We start from the raw sequence: 21,255 nt of genomic DNA on the forward strand, positions 1-21,255 counted from the left end.
ATCGTTTTAAAACATGGGTAATGATCACAAATGTTAAACTAAACTAAACTGAAAGTAAATAAATAAATAAATTCTATGATATTTCAGCTAAAATTAATCAATGATGTGATAGAGATGCAGAAAGTCTTCCTCGGATCGTTTTAAAACATGGGTAATGATCACAAATGTTAAACTAAACTAAACTGAAAGTAAATAAATAAATAAATTCTATGATATTTCAGCTAAAATTAATCAATGATGTGATAGAGATGCAGAAAGTCTTCCTCGGATCGTTTTAAAACATGGGTAATGATCACATATTTTAAAATAAACTAAACTGAAAGTAAATAAATAAATAAATTCTGTAATATTTCAGCTAAAATTAATTTATGATGTTCTAACCTTTGCATCAAAGCTTAGTTGAGTGTTTTTCATTTAAGATGAAATGGGTCCGAACTTATCATGAAAGACAGTTGATATTTCCAAATTTTCTGATACTAAATATCGGTTAATGGGTTGAATTTCCAACAGAAATTTACTGAATATGGAAAAATGTTTGGAGATACACCGGAAATTTTAAAGTTGCATAACAAATTTTCTTTTTTATCAATTAATACCTATTATTTTCAATATAGTAAAATGAAGTTCGATAAATTGTTTCACAGTACTTAAAAATATCTTGATGAATCTTGAAAGTATTAATTATTGTTTAATAGAAAGTGTAGAAAATATTTACAACAAAGTATATTTAGAGAAAGTATTGTAATCTTCAGCAAATATACTTCTAGGATTTGATGAATCTCCACATTTCAGACCTCCCTGAGTCTCCCCCTTCCACCCATGCACTTCCAAAAATAGAATGTTTATGAACTTGATTTTTTTAAAAACGTAACCAACTAAAGAGATAAAATAATTATATGGTCTTTACATCAAAACTATAATTTCTAACAAATTTTGAATAAAATACTTCAATGCGAAATTTATTTTTCTGTATTCTACCTTTGTCAAGTCAATACAATAACTCGGACAACAAAGGAAATGAATTATAATTTCACATATCGCTTTAGAACTGTATAGAAATTTATACCAAATGTATCAACGAAATGGCAATCTCTGTGTCTACATATTCATATGTAAGAGGAAGTAACATTGGGTGGGTTTCTAACGAAGAAAACTAGGCAGCTATCTAGGCAGTCTAAATTATGAGGAGGCCATAAGAAGGTAAATTAAGAAAAAAATACTTTCCTCGTTGACAATACATTTTCAAAAAAATGTTTTAATTATTTGCAAAAAATGTAATATTATGGTAATGTTAACATCAAGTGTAATTGGTCAGGTTTTTATATATTTCATTCTGTTTACGTGGTTTATTAGAAAATTTATAAAATCGAACATCTGCTATCAATAATATTGCTTACAAATGTATGTGCCGGACCAGGACTGTGCTGTGATGGTATTTGAAACTGGAGTCATAAGATATTTTTTTAAAAATACATATTCACGAATGCAAATTTGGTTAGGTTAATATAAATATTATCCAAAATAAACCATTAATATGTTAACACTTTACTTAAACGTTAAATTAAATTGACCATCTAATTAAAAAACGGGCATTATAACGTGTACTACTTAGACCGCTAGATAAATATGCCATTGCATATAATATTTCAAAAAGGCTTTATTTAGGTAAATGAAATGCATTATGTTACCAAAATAGTAGATTTGTTTAAAATGTTGTCCCTAAAACATAGCCCCTAATATAAAGTCCTTAAAACATACTTAGATTTCTTTGCTTTACTACAAAAGACAAAATACACCATACAAAAAAGTGGAAAAGAGGGAACACTATTTGTTTAATTCCAATTTATGGTTTAGTGACGTATTATTAAACGAAGATATTGGCAGTAAATGCTTTGAGATCACAAAAATGCATCTGTATATTGTGCAAAAAGTATCAAAATTCAATGCCATGTCGCGCGCCCTTGTTTTAAACCTTGACGAGTTTCTAATCTATCAAAGTATTATCACAGAAATAAATTTAACATTGCTCTTAATCGCATTAAAAATGCTTGAATACATTACAAATTTCGAGAATAATCCACTAAATAAATTAATCGCACTCAAGAGTCAAGTGCACGAACTTGAGCAAAGCACTTAAAAAAACAAGTTACGTCTTAATAGTCTTTAATGGACACTGATGAAGAATTATAATATGGCATACTGTAACATTAAAAACCACTTTGTTGAAATACCGTTTTGGTTTGTAATAAGGATATTTACCCATTCAGACCATAAAGGAAGAGACAGTAAAATTGCCAAGTCACGCCTATGACAAAGTTCGTACTTGACATTGACTCCAAAGTGTTTTCACGGCGACGCCTTCTAGAGAGGTTTCAATTCAGTGGTCATTCATTCGAAGAATTCAGAGAAATCTTTGACATTTTCGTCTTTTGGGTGAAGCATTACATTGAATCCGTTTCGCTGTCGTACACATAAATGAATTTTCTAGATGAAATCTTGTGTCTTTTAATGTGGTGATGATTTGTGATAATAGCTGATATTGAAAAAGCATTATCGTCATGGGATAATTAATCTCCTTTTGCTCATAAATAACTCATTAACATGCTTTGGGAAAGAGTAAAAAAAATAATTTTTTAATTTTTTTTAAAATTAATTTATAAGAATCTTTTTGTGAACGACTTTACTGTATTGAATGTTTGTTTCTTATGGATGATACATATATTGTATCAATTTTTTACTTTCTCGTATATTTAGTAATTTTGGAAATATAGTAATCGTCAAAGTATTCGAAATCGAAATTTTAGAGAATATCCCCATTTTGGACCTACCAGAGTCCGAAGAACCAGAGCCCGAAAACTACATTTTTGGAAAATAACAGTCCACCAGTCTGTGACAAAGATAACTCAAAAACACTTTGAGCTCGACGGTTGAAATCTGGTATACGGTTTTCACATCAAATTTGCAGATTTCTATCAAATTTTGAATAAAATCTGTTTTTTGGAAGTCTGTCTATCCGGCTGTTCGAATATAACATGATAATTACAAAAAGAATAGAACTAGATAAATAAAATTCAGTACATAGATTTAACATCCATAGTATAGGTACCAATCAAATTTTAGGTCAAATCTAGCAACGCGTTAACTGTATGTGGTCTGTACTTTCTGAAACATGTAAATGTGATCATTCAAAAACGCATTGACTTAAATACATCACATTTGGTATATCATTTTGTGACTACAAGTGTAGTTCTTTGTTTCAATCGGTTGGGAAATACTAGTAATTGCATGGAAGAGATTAGTCACTAAATAACTCGCCAAGGATAACACGGCAGATTCAGTAAAAACGCTAAATTTATACCAAAAGATAATATTTCGTAACTATTGTACGTTAATGCCATATAAGGCGTTCTCTGACATAAGTTTATTAGAGAGTATGCGAGAAAGGTTTCGGGAAACCACAGCCGCTGGTATCTCTGTGTACAGCAATTGTACTCAGTTATACTTCTCAGACATTGTAGATTCATTTTCTGCAAGTAGATTTTATGTGGGAATTTTAATCTCTCCGTAGATTACTCTACTTATCTCTTCCACTGGATTATATTGTACACGTGTAAAATAGTTTTAACTGATAAGGTAATATAAGGATATCGTGTAGACTGTTGTTCGGAATATAAATCTTATTTTAAATTGAGAGAGAGTCGGAGAGCTTTTTTTAAAAAAAAATTTTTTCCTAAGTTGTTTTTTAATAGGATACTTGAGATTCTGTTTAGTGGATTCTGTTAAAACTGGTTTAAATTTGTAAATTTACCTTTTAATATTTCTACAAATTCTGTCGATAAAAGCGAAAAAATGTGTATTTGCATAGATGTATGTAAGAAAAATATTTTACTAATCGATACTTTTACACTATATGGGCCTCTAAAAATTTAATTTTTTTGAATATTTTATCATCAACTTTCACAAATATCAAAGTGAACTCGTACTACTGTCCACCTTATTTAATAGAGTTTTGTAATTAAAAGTGTATATCAGGTGCAATATTTATGAAAATAAACGTTTGTTGCACGTATTTAAAACTTCCAAGACCCATTCATTCATATAATTCAATGTATACGACAAAGAATTATTGATATAAATAAAAGATGCAAATAATTCATATCTTTGATAAAAAGAAAAATGGCAGCAATTGGAAAAACAAAAGTCGTTTGGTCTGCCACATTTCTATACAAATTCTTAAAATTCAAATAATATAGATGCTTTACGAATAATATCAAGTATATGTAATAGCAGATATTTTTTTATCTTAACAACCCTTTGGCATCGAAAAAAGACATTTAAATAAATCTGCTGAGTAACCTTGAAATTTTTTTCAATGACTTATTTTTGTTTTCTACTTAGAATGTAAGTGCATACTGCATTCGAAGGTATAGTCTTATCTGTGATCTTGAAATGCAGATGTGATAACAGTAATCCTTTAAGAAGGAAATCCTCTTGGAATCTTCAATTTATGTAAATGTTGGGATGACGAAAGGTAGTTTAGCGTTCCATCAGAACATGAGATTAAATTATACTAATGGAATCGACATAGTTTTGTATTGCTTTCCCTTTATCTCTATCGTGTCTGTCACTTCGTTCAAACAAAACAGATTTTTCCACATTTATTTTTGGTGACACAGTAACACTATTTCAAGTTCATGCCTCAATATTTTATTCAATATTTTTTTATTTTAATTTTATGCTTTTTTTCAATTTAGAAAACGATACCGAAATAGAAATGCAAAGTAATATTGTTTGAAATATTTCATTTTTTTAATACCACATGTAGCTTTTAATTATGTAAAAGTGTGGATTGATTCCTCAAATGTTCAGAACAAAATCAGAACTTCTATTTTAACAAGAACAAAGATAGATTTATTTTATAGAAAAAAGAACAAAACAAGAAAAATTAACAGAAGAAATAGAAGTAGCTATTTTGAATTAGGAAAAAAATATTAAATTCTCGCCGGACAGATTGCATAGTAATTAGTGATACAGCAATCCTCCAAATTGTGCAAAGTTTCAGTAAATATTTTTTCAGTAAAATGAAGTCCATTAGGCTAACTTTATTACTACGTGATTTTTAAAGTTACATAAACAGTTATCGGATTTTCTAGATTTATTTTTTATTAGATGTTGATGAATTTGGGCAAAAAGGCAAAACGGAAATTCGTACTTTTTCCTTTTTTTCATTTTTGAAGGAGAAGAAAGGGAAAATTATAACTAAAATAAAGTGTTAGAAATATACGAATAATTTATTATCTTGGAATTATTTTCTTAACTTATTTCTCAGACCTATCGATGGAATCGGATGCTACAGCTGAATTTTCAATGCAACAAGTACAGAATATTGCCAAGATCGTTCTACGATTAGTACAAGACGGTAAGTACTTTCGATTCTTTTTTGCTCGCTAATGATTGATTTTTGTGAATTACGTGAAAGAAGTATTCCAAATCAACCTGCTGTGTAGCTATACCTTCATTTTGTATATGCATATTTTAAATTTAGAAAAAAATCAATTTTCCAAGTTTTTTTATTTATTATCCTATAGTTTGAAAAGAGATTTATTTATTAAAAAATATTTAAATTGCTATGATCTTTATTTTATTATAAACAAAAGAAACTTAATTGCTGTTTAAATATATGAGTATTATTCATTATATTTCCAGATTATTTATTAAATATCGCATTGAGAAAGAATTTTACTATGCAAGATATCTCAAATATATAAATAATTAAAATAACTGACATATATAGAATTAATAACATATTTTAAAGTCCATTGTGCAATTTATTGAGGTAGAATGTTTAATGTCATTATTAGAATTTTATGACTTTTCTGAAGTATGAAAGTTTGCCGTTATTGTCCAGACACTACTGGCAACATTGAGCGATGGAATTATAGAAGTTGCTAAGCATATCGATTGATATTTGGCTGATGTATAGACGAAAAGCCTTAATTTGTCAGTTGTAAATGGTCTGGAAACATACATACATTTTAAGTATTCCCACAAAAAGAAATGTATAGTGTACTAGTTAATATACCGACTTCTCTCTGGGTTAAAATATATTCATTTCTAATATTTTTAAATAAAGACTATTTTTTAATAAAATATTATAAATTCATAAAGTCCTCTTATTCCATGAAATAATTTTAGTTAAAATAAAAATATCAGTTGTACCAAACGATTTTTAAAAATTTTCAACAATTTATTTTCTTCCTATCAATAAACCACATCAATTGTGGCTCTTGATATAAATTATTAATCGTCTGCTTTTAAACTTGTCTTTTCTTCTAGAATTCTAGAAATAGTACTTCGTTTACATTGTTGCTCATCAACAACAAAAAATATTCTTACAAGCATTATACAAAATGTCTTTTAGAATCAAAAAATTTGCAATAATACTTGAAAGAAATTTTTAAAAATTAAAAATATAAAAAAATAGAATATTTTGAATTTTTACTTTTGCCTAGCAACGGAGTATCCATAAATTTCCTTATTTTAAAATCACCTTCATCTATTCAATTGTTTATTAAATTTTGAAAAATTAATTCCATCTTAGAATTTCCTTTCTTCCTGTTCTTTCCAAACCATGTGTTTAACGAAATTGTTTCAAGATAGGCCTTCAGTAATTTACAGTAGAAATTAAGTCAGGAATTACTTCAAACGGTTAACTGATTATCTAATTTCAGTTCTGAAACTTTTCTTTCTTTATTAATTTTTTATTAAGTATTTACATTATAATAATACATATTATGGAACCTATTATTAAATGCTGCTATATTATGACACTATATTTAAATGCAACATTGAAATTTTTTATTAAATTCAGTTGATCCAAGAGATAAAAAATCGTTTCAGTCTTGGAGTTAAATACAAAATGTGATACATTCGTTCAAAATAAATGAAGAACTTTTTTTACTATGATTAATGATAATAATAATAATAATAATAATGTTTTCCGAGTCTTATTTTTTCTTTCATCCCCGCCTTTATATACAAAATGCCACGTATAATCCATTTATGCTATAAAAATCACAAAAAGGGATAAATAGATCATCATCGCTCAAGCATTAAGTGACGATTTTTTTTAACTTCAAACCGGAATACTAGATATTATAGGTGGAGTAGATTAAACTCAGCGTCATTGTGATGCGAGAGAAAAATAAAAGATATAGATGTTCCTGTCGTTAGACAGAATAAATGCTGGTGTTTCACATTTTAAAGAGAAATATCTTATAGGAGTAAAAGAATAATATAATGCCTCAGTCACTTTTATCCTGCAATTGTTGTTGGTGATTATAAGGGCAAATGTATACTCCTACCTAACTTATCCTTACAAATTGCTACAGAGAGTGAGAAATGCTCATGAAATTTATCGTAACGAAAATTCCTAATATTAAAAATGACAAAAATGTTGCAGTGGTTTAATTCTCTAAAATAGAATCGTCACATTCTATATGTAATACGAATTGATAAAGTTGACTTCTAAATTAAAAATGTCACTTTTTCCAACACAAAATGTGGAGAAAATAATGTAAATGTTGTGGGGATATGAATTATTCCTCCACTTAAAATGTTCAGAGCTTCAAGAAACGACGCAGCGGCCTTTTTAACAAGGAACAAGAGTATATTTATTCATACAACAAAAACAAGAAATAAAAAGATTAACAAAAGAAGTTGAAGTTACCTCACTCTTGAGTTAAGAAAGAAATATTAAGTTCTTGCCGGCCAAATTGCATAGTGGGTAATGATACATTGATACCCACAACATCAAAAAATTATTTTGAGATTTTAACCAATCTGTACTTTTTAGATCCCGCATTCGAAAAACACATTTTTAGCATTATATCTGTGTATATCTGAAAACGATAACTTAAAAACATTTTAACTTAGATACATGGAATTTAGTATATGGATTTTAGACGAAATCCATAGATTTCTGTCAAATTTCGAACAAAATCTACTCAGTGAAAATTTGCCTGTCCGAGTACAAATGATCTCGATAATTGCAAAACAGAAAGAGCATCTAACGTGTAACACACGTTCTAATTTAGCATCTAATGTGCGAAATATAATACACAGGTTTAGGATCTGAAATGTAGATTCCGATCAAATTCTGAATCATATCTGTTAATGTTCGACCTTCTGTCGGTTTGTTTCTTTCACATGTATATAAACATAACAACTCATCAACGAAATAACTTAAATTAATGAAATCCGGTATATGATTTTATGGCTACAACTATCTGTCATGTATAGTAGGACTTCGAGCCTAAATTTGACACACAGCAGTTTTGTGACAAATTTTGATTTCAACCGGTTGAGAAAAAGCACTCAAAATGCATATTCGCACGTTAAATGCTAGATTTGCGCCAAAAGTCTATATTTTGCAACCATTGTTTGCCAATGTCATTCAAGGTTTATAATTGCCAAGGTTTACAATTTTACGAAGGAAGGAATATAAGGCCTTTATTGCAGAATATGCGAGAAAGGTGATTACTGTCGCAAGTTTTTAATAATATCTAGCTATTTTATTTTTAATATGAATTTTTTATGTAATAGAAAATAGGATAATCCATGATTTTCTTTTTTCAATATCTGGGCAATTGCGGAATGTTTTTCAGAGTCGTGAATAACTGTAAAATAACCATGATTATCTTAATAATTCGGGAGGTGTACTTATTGCAAATAAGTCAAACAAGTAGACCTCCGAATTTTAAATAATTTAACTTAATAAAAAATGCTTGAACAATAACATATTTCTTGAACTAAACTTAATTTAATGGAAAATGCTTGAACAATAACATAATTCTTGAACTAAACTTAACTTAATGGAAAATGCTTGAACAATAACAAAATTCTTAAACTAAACTTAAACTCAACTTAATGGAAAATGCTTGAACAATGACATAATTCTTGAACTAAACTTAACTAAATGGAAAATGCTTGAACAATAGCAAAATTCTTGAACTCAACTTAAACTCAACTAAATGGAAAATGCTTGAACAAAAACATAGATCGCTTCATAGTTCGAATGTTTTCAAAATTTGACCATTCCAAAATATTTCATTCAAATCAAATTCTTATTATCTATGGAGCCTTTCATAATTCTGAACCAAAATATCAGATTCCTTTTTCTGAATTAAAAAAAAAAAATCTACTGTCATATCTCGTCTTCGGCCGATACTGTCATAAGTCGCTATCAGAACAGGTCACGAATTCTTCTGATCAAGGTCGAATAGAAGAGTCAAGCTCTGAAGGCCATGCGAAAAACTGGCAAGGATTCATTAACTGATGCGGACAAAGAGCGAAATCAAAACATTCTCGAATAATAGGACTGGGTGGGGCTTTGAGACGCCTAAATGATTGTACACCGCCCGTGCCATGAACCTAGAACGCTCGAGATTTGTAGGCAGTGGCCATTCGAATAACTGTCCTCTTTCAGAGACATGAACATCCTAAAGGAAGTGGTTAACATAACAATTCATTTTGAAAATACGCGTTTGTCATTAGTTGATCTTCCGAACGCTAGCACGTAATCGCCTGCAGCAAAAAAAAAAAAAAAAAAAAAATGCTACTGTTGTCAGTAACTGTGTAAGAATGCTACTGTTATCGGTAGTTGCAATCAGATCTGAAGTTAGTAAAAGAAATACATTTTACATGCAAAGCATAATATTAAAAAATTTTTTAACAAATCTATTTATCATAACATGAGAAAAAACTGCGTTTAGAAGGCCGTCCACGATTAAGTGACCTTATTTCCTGAATTTCGAAATGGGACGTTTTCTCTCTGTATATATACATATATATGTATATATGTGAAACATATTTTAGCAGTTACGTAGCCAACGAGATGAAACTTTTAAAATTTTAAAACTTCGATTTATTTCATTCCGAAGACATTTTATTTGTAAGAAGCGATGATAAAACTGACGACACAAGAACAAAAGAAACCAAACTTTTTCCCTTTTGTGGTTTTTACTATGAGATTTTTATAACGATTTCTTTGACACGTGTAATCTCAGGAATGGGAAATTTAGGTATCTTTAAAAGAATGTTGTAAGCATTAGGGATTTTTATCCCTTTCTCTCAGAGAGTGAAAACTTGCTGAATTCATCAATTTTTCAGAGCGCGTGTTGAATTAATTAGATAAGAGGTGGATTTGGATCAGGAAATAAGAGAATATTTTAGAATGAAGTTTGTAAGGGCTAAATGAAGAACTAATTAGGAAATTAATTAGAATTTCAATTAAATTAAAAGATATATAATAAAATTTTTTAAGCAGAATCGTGGCCGAAGATAGAGAAGACACTTTGGATTTTTAACTTCGTTTTATTCCATCCCGGGAGGCATAATTTATGTACAAGCAGAAGCGACACAAGAGTGAAAAGAGAAAAAGCTAAAAATTGGGGAAATTATTTTCCCCAGTGTTTCTATACTGTGAGATTTTGATAGAGAATTCTTTACACGCGTCGAATGAATTAGGTAAGGAAACGATAGGGATCTTTTAAAAGAATGTACTTGGCTGAACAATTTTTATCCCTTCGGTAAAAGTGTAGGAGCTTGTCGGCTTCAGCAATTTTAGAATTCATGTTGTATTAATTAAATAAAAAAATGTTATTGGATCAGTAAATAAGAGAACATTTTAAATGAATTTAATATGGGCTAAATTAAGATAAAACTTTGGGAATTAATTAGAACTGAAATCGGAGTTTCAAATATCATTACACACACACATGTATATATCGCGACATAAGAGCACAAAAGAAAGAACATTTTTTCCCCCGTAGTGATTTTAGTATAAGATTCTGATGGGGATTTCTTTGACAAGTGTGACTTAAGAAAGGGAATCATATGTATCTTTGAAAAAAAAAAAAAAAGGAATTTTCATCCCATCGCTCGAAGTGTGGGAAAATTAAGTGTGAGCGTAATAAAAATCTAGAAAAAGATCTTCGAAATCAAATTTTTTAAAAAAAATTAATTTCAAGTATCTTTTTCCTACAAAAAAGTTCATGCATAATAATATGCTTTATTTATTTGAAAGTATATTTCAGAATATTTTATTATAAATTAAAACAAAAATTAGTCTTAGAAAATGAAGACTCTCTAGGTTTATGAAGGACATCTGGACACTTGATAAAGAAAATAAAATTGGGAAAAAAAAAGAAAAAGAAGAAGATTGAAATAGAATTCTGCTGTAAAAAAGAAGAATTGTCTTTCTTTGAAATTAATTCTTCGTAATTGGCGGATTTTATAATAACTAGCTTAATATTTATGTTATATTTATTACTCCATAATAGTTACAAATCTTTATTTTTCTTTAAAACTTTCAAGATTTGATAGAAATTTCACTTCATTAAATAGCTTCCATCGCATCAAAACGTGTACGATTTTAGAATCTCAGATATATTTGTCAGACACGACTTTCTACCTTGTATGTCATTAAACCAACGCAATGTTTTGCATTAAATTTTGAAATCCAGCTGGGCATATAAAATGTATTATGCGCAGTTTATTTTCTTTGATGCGACAGATTTTTCCTTTTACAGAAAGTATTAAATGTATTAAATGCGTGGTTATATCTATGTGGAATTGAACTGAAATGTTTTAATCTTAAAGATAATGGAGAATTATTAAAAATGTGGAAGATCATATTTCCCAAAAATAATAAGACTAATTTACTTTATTTGAAAAATGTATTATATGTTTATAATTATTATATGTTATTTATTATGTTATAATTAAAGAAAGATCATATTTGCTGTTTAAAGATTTATTTCAAATAGCTACTTGCATAGTTTACAATATGTATAATAATTATTCTTCCATAGCAATATACTACAAAATCTAAAATACAGAGATAATGTGCTATATGAAATAAAAATACATGGAATTTATTTGGCATTTCGCATTTCTATGTAATTATTTATTTGAATTCAAGAATTTATTCATAAATATAAATTTATTAAGAGCTGCTGGAAAATTTTGAATCATCTACAATTAAAATCTCATTTCCCCCTGAGGTTTTCAAACATTCAACATTGGCAGACGATAATTTCTAAACAGAGAATGAAATTTCAAATACACACGATGCAGTTATCAATTAAATTCATCAAATGAATCGATCAATACCATCGAATGAATCGATTAAAAATAAAAGGTTATTAAAAAATAAAATTTACATTTTCCGAAAATTATTTAAAAGAACATTTACTCTGATTTCCTGAGTTCTTAATGCTCTTTCATAGATGAGATATCAAAGACTTGTTATAAAAAGAACTTGATATAAGAATTTTCGTAATTTCACGAATGTTAATTTCTTTTATGCTGTATGTCTAAAGAAGTTTTAGGATATTTTGACAATATTATTAGTAATAATAATGAATTCTTCACTATGAATCAAAGACAATAGACATTAGCTCTTTTGTATGAAAATCCAACCAATATATTGTAGTATTACAATTATTATATTTTACTATTCGTTATGAAAAAAAAAATTAAAAATTTTACACTATTAATGAATCTTCTTCGGGCAATTCTTCTGTAAATTATAATAAGCCTGTATAATTAATATAAAGCCTACATATAGATATTTTTTACAAGAAACACCGCTTGCTTCTTGATTTTGATTTGTTATCAGTTCTTCGTATGACATTTAAATATTTCTTTGAGAAGAAAGGCTCTTTAAAAAGAATAACCCACCAAGTAAATGAATTAAAAATAAATGATTATTAAAAATAAAATTTACATTTCTCGAAAAACATTAAAAATAATATTTACTCTAACAACTGAGTTCTTTATTAACCTCATTTTTTTATTGCTATAAACGTATTGGAAATTGATATCCCAATCGAATAAATACAAAATCCCTTTTCGAATTTGTTGTCAACGGGAAATTCCGCTTCGCTACAACCGTGCAAAAAAAGAGAATCCCTTTCCCAAACAAAAAGATGACGTGGCCCTCTCAACTCACGAAATTTCACCTGTAATTCATTGCTAAAGCCTTCCAATCCATCGCACTAGCCAGCTGCCTTTAGTGCGAATGAATGTTAGTTCTCTGTTCGCAGAAAATTCGTGCGCTACCTGTACGCGTCCGTTTTCTGTTCGTACGAATGCGGGTTTACTGGCACTTTGCTACAGGTGCGCGTGATGCAACAGCAACTGTCGCTCTCTTCATTATATTGCTTGGGTGTCATAAATCACCCGTAGACCGATTTTGTTCCTTTTTTTCCTTTCATATCGTTTTCTCCCTCTCTTTTTATAAATCGATTTTTCTTTGTTCTGTGACCTCGATTTTGGAGAGAATCGATCTTATGAAGCGATTTTAGGTTATATTTAGGAATATTGATTGAAAAGAATTAAGAATATTTGGGGTATGAGTTGCTTAAATCAAGTAGGCTTAGGTCATAAAAATCATATTTTCGATTTATTCTTTTTTTTTTTTTTTTTTTTTTTTTTTTTTCATTGGCAAAAGAGTAATAATGTCCATTTTACAAACAGACATAAAATTATTATTGAGGTTATTTTTTATCAATTGGTTTTGAAATATTATAAATTATTTTGTTATAAATTTTATCGCTTTTGAAAAATTATATAAACTTGTTATTTTGTTTTATGCAAACGTATAAATATTTGCCTTTTCAAATTCCAAAAATGTTTAAATATTATTCTCTTTTATACAAAAAAGTTGCAAAAAAAATTATTGTATGAAGCATGTGAGAATTTAGCAAATGAAATCAACTTTTTTCATGGTTATATAATTTCGGTGGCTATTATTTGTAAGAACTTTTGAAACAATTTTACCGAACTCATTCATTAATTTTCCAATTAAGCAGAAATCTAAAATTTCTGTTAATAATATTATGTTAATGACGAGAAAGTTTTATATGCCACGCTTTTTGTTTTTATTAGTTATAATTACATAACTAATAGAAACTTTTTAAGATAAGCAAAAAGAAATTTAATATATTATCTGAAAAAGAAAACAGTAAAAAGACAGGTATTTTAAACAAAATAAAATATCGATGCTAGATTGAACAGCTGCTGTCATAATTAAGATTGATTATAACAGATCATCCATTGTTCATTTGACGCTTAAATTTAGACTATTGAACAGTCAAATGCAACCGCCAAATATGAAATGAAACATTGAAATGATTTTAAATAAAATAAATATTTTTTTTTTTTTTTTTCCATTTTTCATTCACATACACGTGTTAGGCGGAACTACTATACAACGCAAGGACCACAGGCTTTTCACAGAACTGTTCTTAAAGAGAACGACTTCATGTTCTCTAGTCAAGTTTCTTGAAATTAGGTCAAGCAGAGAAGGCGGGAAATGGGGAAAAGGCAAAATGTTCTCTATTCTTTTACTTTCGAATCATTTTAACGTCTCACTTCACGCTTTGCGAGTCTGCTTTTGCTCGTATTTTCACTTTCCCCCTTGTTTTATTTCCCCGTCAGAGCTGGCATCACCCAACCTGATTAATATGCAGCAACTCGAACAAAAGAGGGAAAGGTCGTTCTCCAAACAACCAGTAATGGTGGCATTCTTGGCGTTCTTTCTCCATTACTGGCCTGGCGCGAATTTGCGAATGCCTACGCCAGGTAATGAGACCTGTTGAATAACGGTGGTGATGACTGGATGTTTCTTTCTCCCTTTTCTATATCTAATAAAATAAGATCAAGGTTTTTGATTAGATATTTAAAAAATGGAAAGAAAAAAAAATAAAGATTCGCGTCTGGAGTTTTCAAATGTTTTTCTAATGGGCTACTTCAAACCTGATTTTAGAATTCTTAAATTTTTTTTTTTTTATCTAATTCTTTAATGATTTTTTTTTCTAAATTGATGATACCGGAAGTTTTGTGATGTTTATTTCAATGATTCGTATAATGACTCATAAAAATAAATATTGAAGTTTGCGAATTTTCCAATTACGCTGTTAAAAATGTGTTAATTTGCATTATTATAAGATTACAATTTCTGATTGTAAAAGAAAAAAAGTGTGTCATTCTATCTTATTTTTAATATGCTGTTCTCCACTTTTGTTTTAGTGTTTTCAATATACTTGCCATCAGTGGGGATTCTCGCGTTTAATCACCAGGGGGGGAACAATTTATAATTTATATAATTTCTTCATAATTTAAATTATGTCATTTTTAATTAATTTTGAAAAGTTTTTAGTATATCAAAATTTATAAATTTTTTACTTGATAAAGGCAATTTTAAATAAGGAAATTTTAATTAAAAAAACTATTTTTAAAATAAATTTTCTCAACTATCCTTCTTACATTCCTTACCTATAAGGACCTCTGTAAGGATTTAAACAATTAAGGCTGGATTGTAATAAGAATCATGATTTTTTAAATTAAAATAAATACACGTGGGGATAAATATAATATTATTTATAAGTATTGATAAAAAAATATTTAAAATTTTAAGCTACACTTCCAGTTTTTTTTTTAAATCATTAAATTTCTTTTTGATGATTAAATCTTCTGAATGCCTACCAAATCATAGGAAGGCTCATATGAACGGTCATATACGCTAAATGTTTTGATTGATTTTGTGCAAAATTTGAAACATCTACGATTATTTTGCTGTTAGTACTTCATACCAAATTTCATTCTTTTAGCCAATTCAATTTTTAAAAAATTTCAATACTAATAAAATTTTAATTAAAAACTTTTCACTATTTTTACAATACTTTTTCTTTTTTTGCATATCATTAATTATTTTTTCACTTTTCCTTATAATTTATTTTAGAATTTTGTACGATTTCAGTGCAATAATTGTAAAAAAAAAAAAAAATTACTTATTATGCCATCTATTTATTTTCAAAAACTAAGTTAACTGAAATCGATTCTCTTTAAGGTGATCCGCTATTAAACGTTTTGATATTTTAGCTTGTGATAATGTTCGTTATTTAAAAACTACTTACACAGAAATTAAATTAGAAGCAATGAAAATATTTGGTATTATAATTTGAGAAGGGGACATTCCGAAACTTTCAGTGTCTGTTAAAAATCATACAAGACCTAGTCTGGCTTTTGTCTTCATACAAATAAACATCTCTGCAAACATCATGTAAAGTAAATTATCATCATTATAATAGTAAATTTCCATATTTATGTTACATTAACTAAATTCTTGATTCTTTTGTATTCACACCATCTTAGTTTAAATTTATATGGAAATTTTGGGAACTTGTATTGTGTGTTGGTTGTTGAATTTCATAATTAAGTTATCTGCTCTTAGAATAAAAAGAAAGGCTCTTAGAATTCAAAGAATTAAATAAAAGAAAGAATTTTGAAAAATAAGAATTGGCTGAATAAATAGAAAATTAACTAGAGAATTTTCCTTCAAAAATATGAATCAAGAAATCCACCATTTCCAAATACATAAAGGAATAAAATTTCAAAAATATTGAATTTTTATCTTACAGTCTTTTAGTTATTAGTTATATATTATGAAAATATATTTATTTTTTCTTTGGACAACTATATTGTTTTTTAATCATTTGCATTTTTAATCATTAAAGTGTCTGCCAAGTGCCATTCGAAACAGAGCATCATTTTGACATTGCTTACTTTCGATCATCTTAGAGGGGGGAAGTCACAAATTCACATAGTCCTATTTTTTGTGGGGGTGGGGTGAAACAGGTTATAAAATTTTATTTTTCAGACTATGAAACACTAATATGCTATAACATTCATGTGAATAATTATGTATTTAATTAAGAGTTCTAATTCTTTTCCGAGTATAAATATTTGTCTTGAAAAACATTTTTCTTAATTGTTTTCCAACAGCGAAAAATGTGTTATACACCAACAGAACACATATTTTGATGCAATTTTGAAACTGTGGAACCATCGGCTGAATATACATATTGAGTACAGTGGTACTGCTATATATTCAATACTACTTCTACTTTTAACAGTGAAACCGGAGTCTTTAAAATGTTTATTAGTCTGCCATTGCATATTTGTGTCTATTAACTAGCGGATGTGATTTCTCTATAAATTTTTCGCATACTCTGTAATAAAGGTGTTTCAGGATCTTTCTCCACTTGCATAATATTACGAAATTTGGACAAAGCCGTGAAGGCCACGAGTACTCAGATTTTTGTTTTCAAGAGTCGTGAACATGAGAGTTTTGAGCTTCATAATATAGGAAAGAAAACCAATTATGCATTTTCAATGCATTTTGGAACCGATTGAAATCAAAATTTGGCGTAAAATTACACTTTTGGTAACAAAATCATATACCAGTTTTTGTGTTATCGCGTTTTCATGTATTTTCGGAAGTATAGAATAACACACCCTGAACTCTTTGATGGAGATTATTCAAAATTTGATAAGAATCGGCTCTTTAGATTTCTTTAACCAATTAAATTTTACCATTTTATAAACAGTTTTATCTGTATAGCACTATGCGTTTTTGTGTTATCGTATTCAATTACATACAGGCAGATAGACAGACTTCTCCTCACAAGACATCAACTAAATTTTAAATCCACAAATTTATTTTTAATTCTACTACGAATTTATCTTTAATTTCTAAGGGAAATCTACAATTTTTTCTTTAATTTTTAATGGGACTCTACAAATTTATTTGTAATTTTTAATGGGAATCTACAAATTTATTTGTAATCTAAATCTACAAATTTATCTTTAATTATTAATTCAAATTTACAAATTTATCTTTAATTTTTAATGGAAATCTGCAATTTTACTTTAATTTTGAATGGGAATCTACAAATTTATTTGTAATTTTTAATCGAAATCTACAAATTTATTTTTAATCGAAATCTACAAATTTATTTTTAATCGAAATCTACAAATTTATTTTTAATCGAAATCTACAAATTTATTTTTTGTCGAAATCTACAAATTTATATTTAATTATTAATTGAAATTTACAAATTTATCTTTAATTTTTAATGGAAATCTACAATTTTTTCTTTAATTTTGAATGGGACTCTACAAATTTATTTGTAATTTTTTATGGGAATCTGCAAATTTATTTGTAATCTAAATCTACAAATTTATCTTTAATTATTAATTGAAATTTACAAATTTATTCTTAATTTTTAATGGAAATCTACAAATTTATCTTTAATTTTTAATGGAAATCTACAAATTTATCTTTAATTTTCAATGGAAATCTACAAATTTATCTTTAATTTTTACTGGAAATCTACAAATTTATCTTTAATTTTTAATGGAAATCTACAAATTATCCTTAATTTCTAATGAATATCTACACATTTATTGCCAATTTCTAATGGAATTTCATAATTCTAATTTAATGCGCCTTTGAGTTATCGTGTTCAGTCAGGAGTTGTTCTAAAAATGTGTTTTTCAATCTGAAGGTGACCTGAAACATGGAGATTCGTGAAAATTTCGAGTTCGAATTTTTTTAACAAATACAACATGAAATAATACAGTACTTAAATGCAATAATAAGTATAAAATTTTTTTGTATACTTCGTGTACGGAAAAGTAAAAAGTCTTTGGTTTTAGACATACAGTTTGGTCTTCACATTTACGCTTTGGCCACAATTGCTGTATTCGCCTGTGAAAAAAAAAAAAATCTCGATAATTTATTGGTTTATAACCCGTTCTTAACGAACATAATTACTTTCACAACGATGTTGGGAAAAAATACAAGGAAACTTGAATAATAAATATCAGGAAAACGTTGAATAATATCGTAAACAGCGCCTCCAACCCAGACTCTACTTGTAACAGTAGGTTAATGAATCAGCAATCAAGCTTATTTAGGTCAACTTTAATTTTGGGGAATTTCTACCTGAAATACGTGATTAAGTTTCTGAAGTATGATGCACTTAGAACTTACAATAAATAAAAACTGAACAGAACGATTCATTTAAGCTGTTAAAATGCAAAATAGTTTTTCAAAAGTATCGCTGTTATTCTTAAATGATTATTGTTATTACTATTTTCATCTTGCAATAAGTAAAAAGTAATTATCTGCTTGAAGTTTTGGAACAAAAGTGTTTCATTGACGTTAATATTATTTATATTTTGATTTGAAAAATTGTTAAGTTTTAAAAGCTTCTTGTTTTACAATTAGCATTTAAATAACTAAACAAGTGTTAATGAATACTATTTATTTTTCTATTATTTATATTGTATTTATTTATCTTTCAGCATAAAAGAGTATACATTTTCTTCTTTTGTTTTGCAAATATCTTCAGCTCATTAACATTTATTCAATCTAAACTTCTAAACAAGTATCTAACAAAATTCTTAATGTGCGAAATGTATTCACGAAAGTTTTGCGTAATTGAAAATAAGCATTTTTTCAATTAAAGAAAAGAATGCAATTTGTTTCTGGTTAATTAAAATGAAAGAAATCTTATTTAGATTACCATTTAAATTCTTTTCAAAGAAAAAAAAAGAAAGAAAAAAACATTTTCGGAATTTGTTTATAAAATCTGTTTTCATTGCAAGTGTTTAAAGCTTCATTCTAAGGTTTCGGCGAAAAAAAAAATTTTCAGAAATGACTGACTTAGATTTATTTTTAATTCTGATTTATTAAATGCGCGCTTTCTTTTTGATTCAATTACTTTCGGCATAGACATTTGTATTCTAATACTATTTTCAAGCATAGGATAGTGTAAATGACACAAGTTACTGACAAAAATGAGTAGTTTAATTCTACGAAATCCAAATGCTACCCCGCCCCAATATCTATTAATCTTACTATTGAATGCTGAAAACAGTATGGGATTTTAAATGCAACCTTATTTTAGAATCTTAAAAATCGTGAAATTATTCAAACTTCTGAAAACGTTTAAACTATTGAAGTAAAGAAAGAATATGATAAAGTAAATTCATATACAATTTAGTATAATTCCTTTTTAAAACAATTATTTAATATAAATCAATAATTAAAAAGATAATTAAATAATATCATATTATTTTTGAAAAGAATAAATAAGTAAAAATCATTTGCAAAAAATATTAATCCTGTATTAAAAAGGATTAAATTCTTAAAGACCTCTGCTTAAGAATTAAATAAAAATGTTTCAAACAACTTTGGTTTTGGTTAAGAGATTGCAGGAAATTTGAATAACAAATATCAAAGCTGAAGAATTAAAATGAAAACATTTATTTGATTTTTTAAAATTAGATTTAGAACGCTAATATTTTATACTAATAATCATGCACTTTTAAAGATACTGAATTGGATGTAAAATTTTATTTTAAGTTAAAATAATGAGCCGAGAAGTCAAGTTATCCATAATTATGTTAGATTTAAAAAATAATCCCATGTCTAGACATTGATCGTGATTATAGAACATTATTCGTTCACAATCCCGAATAACGAGAACGATTCTGATTTTCAATGAAACATTTTACTATAATATACATATGTCATTCGATTGTTTCGAACATTTTCGGATACTCAGAATTAGAATAAATCCCCAAACTTGCAGACGAATTGTCTGTGCAAGTATATGACAAAACACATTGCGTAAGAGCTGTAATTTTTAGCGTCTGTTAGGTTTTTAAAGTGCTGATGTTACTGTGAAAATAGTTTTTCGATTCTTTCTAAAAGAGCTCTCATTGCAGGTCATACTTTTGAAACACCAGAACAGATAAATAGTCATCTCGAGCCTGGTATATGGTAAGTTCTTATTTCTTTATAATTATTTTCGTTTATTCAAAACAAATCGAATTTTTATACCAAAGATCGGTAGAGTACATTTTAAGGCATCAGATAAAATGCCTTTTATATTTGTTTTACTTGATAAAATTGCTTAAATGTGTTTTTCGAAATTTAGCTGACTTCATTTAAAGTTTATCTAACACAGATTACGTCTTACTAATACTTTTTCTGTTTTAAATAAACAAAACAATTCTATCAATGAATTTCTGCTTTATAATAGTACATAATGGCATCTTGTAAATATAGATACATAAATAAACATCAAATATATAATAAAGTAAAAAAAATTGAAATCATGTCTTAAATTAAAATTTTATCTGCCATCATTAATTTTTTTTATTTATTTATGTTATTCCAATTTCCATAAATACATTCAAAATAAATAATTAAAATGAGTAGCAATCGAAAGTATTCAGCAATTATCTAATAATCAATAACCAAAGCGGAGCATAATTTATACATTTCTCATTTATATTCCAACTATTCTAAAGAGATACTTTGTTCAAATGCTT

The 21,255-nt window shown here is 27.7% G+C and overlaps 1 protein-coding gene across 1 annotated transcript in view; it reads left to right on the forward strand.

Annotated features, from left to right (window-relative positions):
* Window positions 1–21,255, forward strand: part of LOC129968598 (RNA-binding protein fusilli-like) — a 134,443-nt gene that overhangs the window by 76,528 nt on the left and 36,660 nt on the right. Inside the window, exons 4-5 of the mRNA XM_056082658.1 lie at window positions 5,330–5,419; window positions 20,647–20,701. Of these exons, the coding sequence (XP_055938633.1) occupies window positions 5,330–5,419; window positions 20,647–20,701 (145 nt within the window). The remainder of the gene's footprint in view (window positions 1–5,329; window positions 5,420–20,646; window positions 20,702–21,255) is intronic.

The sequence above is a fragment of the Argiope bruennichi genome, chromosome 5 (assembly GCF_947563725.1).
Source record: "Argiope bruennichi chromosome 5, qqArgBrue1.1, whole genome shotgun sequence".
NCBI classification, from domain to species: domain Eukaryota; kingdom Metazoa; phylum Arthropoda; class Arachnida; order Araneae; family Araneidae; genus Argiope; species Argiope bruennichi.